The following is a 4,645-nucleotide window of genomic DNA, read 5'->3' on the forward strand; positions in this document are numbered from 1 at the left end:
TCATATATAAAAAGGGCAACATAGCGTCTCTTTCCAACTTATTATAAAACCAAAGTTCTCATGAATCTACTATATAGATTAATTTATTTAATTTCAGCATAAAAATAAGTGTTGCAAATGACGTGGGCCCGTAGATGTCTACAAGCACACATATAAAATACACATGCATCTTGATAACGCATCTTATTTTACGTATACTCCAACAAAAAATAATGTAATATAATTAAAGATGTTCCCTGTTGTAAGAAAAAACAAATTTAGATATATTTATTAAAAAAATATATTAAACTTTCTAAGCAAGATTTTCTCTATTAGACAATTGTATCGTTCAGATAAATACGGTTTTGAGAAAAAAGAAAAAGATTAACACGTTAATTGTTATCCAATAAAAATCTGTGTAACAAGAAACAGAAAAGAAAAAGAATTAAAATAATCAGAAATAAATAAAGTGGGAATATAAAAAGGAAGGGAGGAAGCAACGAGAAGTGGCGTCCTCTCTTCAATTTCAACAGCCTCTTCTTCTCTTCTTCCCAATCTTCTTCCTCTCTTTCAAATATATACATATATCTCCCTCACACATACATACACAGCTAAAAGCCATAGACGCAATCTAATCGGGACAGATTCAAGCGAGCATTCGTTAATTCGTTTTGGTTCTCTGTTTTTTGGCTTCCTTGGAAAATTTTTCTAAACCGGTGATTGGATGGTGAGAGAGCAAGCGGAAGAGAAGGAGGTGAGGAAGGGAATGCGACTGGGGAAATACGAGCTTGGAAGGACGCTTGGCGAGGGTAATTTCGGAAAAGTAAAATTCGCTAAAGACACCGTGTCTGGTCAACCGTTCGCCGTTAAAATCATTGACAAGTCACGTATCGCCGATCTCAACTTCTCCTTGCAGTTTTTTTTTTTTTTTTACGTTTTCCATATAATTCGATGTTATTCAAATTAATTTTTTTCGATAACTTCTAGAGGAAAAAATCGCCGGGAGATTTGTTGGAATTTGTTATTTAATAGAAATCGTAATTAATTAATTTTGCAGATAAAAAGGGAGATCAGAACGCTGAAAATGCTGAAACATCCCAACATTGTCAGATTACATGAGGCGAGTATCCCAAATAATCTTACCTAAATTAATTTTATGTAATTAGCTTTTTGATTAAAAAATACTCCTATAATCTTGCTGGATTATCGAATGATTCTTTCTTTGATTAGTATAGCAATTGGATGATTTATTTGTTTGTTTGGTTGTGGTGTAGGTAGGTTCTTTTCTTTTATTTAGTACTGAGTCTGACAGAAAGTGAAAACTGAAAATTTCTCAATTATTGCTTATATATATTTATCCTTTATTTATAGATCAAACCCATTATTTTGCTGTAATTTAGATTAATAGGTCTGGAATCACTAATACCATCCTATTTTTAGTTTAGTTTTTATCTTATCAAACAAAAGTGGTTAAAACTTGCTGACTTTGAGGACTAGACATCAGTTTGTCTCTGAAACTACATTTTGTTGCTTTTGAGAATATCTTACAAAGTCATTTGGTTTAATCACTTTTTTGATGAATCCGGTTTAATCACTTTAAAAGTTTCGTACCGATGTATGTTCCTTTAGCTTGTTTTTCACGTTGCCAAATTAGCCACTGTTTACATAAAATTATCCATTTTTTTTTTTTAATAATTCCATTATCGAAATGGTTGCTGGATTTGCCGGTAACTTGACCTTTTCAATTCAACGTGGGTCCCAAATTCATGTCGTGAAAATGGCAAGATATGGCGCTGATCGTTAATAATTGCCTAATCTTAGGACCTTTTTGAAGCTTTTTATCCATATGATGGACCCACTTTGATATTACGCATACGTTTCTTCTTGTTACGATGATGTTATTAATATGTAGTTTTATGCATTATTAGTGTTATTTTGGTGTTGCTGTACATTTGGGTTAAAAAAGTGGAAGACGTTTATTGTTGACTTCTTTTTATCTCACTTCTTTGAGTTTTGCTTTATCTTGTAACGCGGATCAATCTTGACTTTTTGGTCAAGCAACCGATTATGTGCTACACATATTGAATACACGTGGTTCACGTTTCAAGTCTAAGGTCGTGTGGTGGTTAACCTATTATTTTATGTGTTCGTGTAGATTTTTGACACCTAAGGATTTTGTTTGTTAGGGAATTTCTTGGATATGATTGAGATCACATTTCTAAAATTTATTTACTTTTAATTAGGAGCACACTTTTTAATTTTCAAACATCTCATCTCAAACATCTTGAAACTAATGGGCCTTATGGTCATGATCATGCAGGTCTTGGCTAGCAAAACAAAGATCAATATGGTGATGGAGTTAGTCACTGGAGGAGAATTGTTCGACAAAATTGTAAGAATCCATTACCTTGTGCCGCAAGCAAAGCTCACTCACGAGTGTAAATTTAAGCTAAAATCACACTTTGATATCTCTCAGGTTTCGAACGGAAAGCTAACAGAAACTGAGGGAAGAAAAATGTTTCAGCAGCTCATCGATGGAATCAGTTACTGTCACATCAAAGGTGTTTTCCACAGGGATCTCAAGGTCCGTGTTTCTCACGTCTTCCAAAACCCTAATAACCTATTATGAAATCTTGCCCTAATATTCAACTTTTTCTCTATTATATTGCAGCTAGAGAATGTTCTTCTTGATGCAAAGGGACATATAAAGATCACTGACTTTGGCCTCAGTGCTCTGCCTCAGCATTTTAGGGTATATACACAGACATAGAGTTGTTGAAATGAATCAATTTTTAACATTTTTTCTTTTGCCATTTTCAGGAAGACGGATTGCTACATACAACCTGTGGAAGTCCTAACTACGTTGCGCCTGAGGTTTTAGCTAACAGAGGCTACGAGGGTGCAGCATCTGATATATGGTCATGTGGTGTAGTCCTGTATGTGATTCTAACCGGATGTCTCCCTTTTGATGATAGAAACCTTGTAGTTCTTTACCAGAAGGTAAAGTCCGCCTCTTGATCTCTTATCTTCAGTTTAAAAAGATAATATTGATAATAATATTTCATCTTTCATCAGATATGCAAAGGAGACCCACCGATACCACGTTGGTTATCACCTGGTGCAAGAACCATGATCAAGAAAATGCTAGATCCAAATCCAGTCACCAGGATCACGGTCGCAGGTATTAAAGCCAGCGAATGGTTCAAGCACGAGTACATTCCTTCAGTTCCAGATGATGATGATGACGAAGAAGACATTGACACAGACGACGATGCTTTCTCAGTCCAAGAAGTCGTAAGAATCTAACGGCCTCTCTTTTTTTTTTTAATCGCAATTGCATTTTTGTACAATGTGTCCCTAATGCGCTCTGAACTGTGTAGGGATCGGAAGATGGAAAGGGCAGTGATTCACCGACTATCATCAACGCGTTTCAGTTGATCGGAATGTCTTCCTTCCTTGACCTGTCTGGTTTCTTTGAACAAGAGGTATAGATTCATCTGCTCTGTTTCAAATGTGTTTACCTCTGCTTGATACACTATTTATACTAAAACAAAGTTTTATTTTCCAATTCTCAGAATGTATCAGAGAGGAGAATAAGATTTACTTCAAATAGCTCAGCAAAAGATTTACTGGAGAAAATCGAAAACTCAGTTACAGAAATGGGATTCAGTGTACAAAAGAAAAATGCAAAGGTGAGTCTTCACTATTATGTGTTCTTCCTCTTTCTTTGCTAGTTGAATTTGTAGAGTTTAAAAAAATTTAAACTGTTTTATTTTTTGTTTTCTTTTGTTTTACAGTTGAAAGTAAAGCAAGAAGAACATAACCAGAAGGGTCAAGTTGGTTTATCAGTAACAGCTGAGGTATGTTACATTATAATATTTCACTATCTTTAGCCTATTTAGTGATTACATTGAACTAAGCAAAAAAAAAAAAAAAATTGTATGAATAAACAGGTTTTCGAGATAAAGCCGTCACTGAACGTGGTTGAGTTAAGAAAATCTTATGGCGATTCATCTTTGTATAGACAGGTATGCTACTAACTATATTGTGATTTCTGTGTGTTAAGTACTATAAAAATTGAAGTTAATATTTGGGTTTGGTGCAGTTGTACGAGAGACTATTAAAAGAAGTAGGCACTTCCTCGCCGGAACAAGAGCTAGTAACATAGAATGTGTTGGTGCTTTCGGCTAAAGATTATGTATAGTCGAATAAGTATGGTACACCAACGATGTTAATAATTTTTCATTTATGTAAATAGACAAAGAGCTCAGATTTGTATAATTAGTGCGAAAATTTGCATTAATATATAGAAAAAAGTTGGCTAAAGTCGCCTCTTAAGTTGGCTAAAGCCAAATCCCAAGAAAATTTCTTCATTTTTGGTAAACAGATAAATTATTTACAAAGGCTTTTATTTGGGCAGTTGAAATTTGAGTGTAATGCAACGACGAAACTCTAAACAATCTTGTTGTAATTGCAAAGACAATATCCTATTGCCATATAACGCTGCTTGGTCTCATGATCCCTTCATAAGTTGCTTCTTAACACTTCTAGTTTTGGAGTTGATAAGCGAGACTCTCGCTTTATAATTCTCAAAATTGCTTAATAATGAAAAAAATGGACGCACTAGAGCGAAGGTATCCAACGATCAAGAGATAAACACCAACAC

At 34.4% G+C, this 4,645-nt stretch overlaps 1 protein-coding gene across 1 annotated transcript; it reads left to right on the forward strand.

The window, feature by feature from the left end:
- The first annotated feature begins 465 nt into the window (after positions 1-465).
- LOC106422911 (CBL-interacting serine/threonine-protein kinase 1) lies at positions 466-4,305 on the forward strand. The gene is made up of 12 exons (XM_048758469.1): positions 466-895; positions 1,037-1,099; positions 2,300-2,371; positions 2,456-2,563; positions 2,651-2,731; positions 2,800-2,979; positions 3,055-3,273; positions 3,360-3,464; positions 3,555-3,671; positions 3,777-3,839; positions 3,933-4,007; positions 4,085-4,305. Exons 1-12 carry the CDS (start codon positions 704-706, stop codon positions 4,145-4,147), a joined length of 1,338 nt encoding a protein of 445 aa, XP_048614426.1. The 5' UTR covers positions 466-703; the 3' UTR covers positions 4,148-4,305.
- Positions 4,306-4,645: the final 340 nt, after the last annotated feature.

This window comes from Brassica napus, chromosome C5 (genome assembly GCF_020379485.1).
Source record: "Brassica napus cultivar Da-Ae chromosome C5, Da-Ae, whole genome shotgun sequence".
Lineage (NCBI taxonomy): Eukaryota > Viridiplantae > Streptophyta > Magnoliopsida > Brassicales > Brassicaceae > Brassica > Brassica napus.

Coding starts and splice junctions, on each gene's coding strand:
- LOC106422911 (XM_048758469.1), top strand. CDS start 704: ATGGTGAGAGAGCAAGCGGAAGAGAAGGAGGTGAGGAAGGGAATGCGA. Junction 2,372..2,455: donor GAGAATTGTTCGACAAAATT/GTAAGAATCCAT, acceptor GATATCTCTCAG/GTTTCGAACGGAAAGCTAAC. Junction 3,672..3,776: donor TACAAAAGAAAAATGCAAAG/GTGAGTCTTCAC, acceptor TTTGTTTTACAG/TTGAAAGTAAAGCAAGAAGA.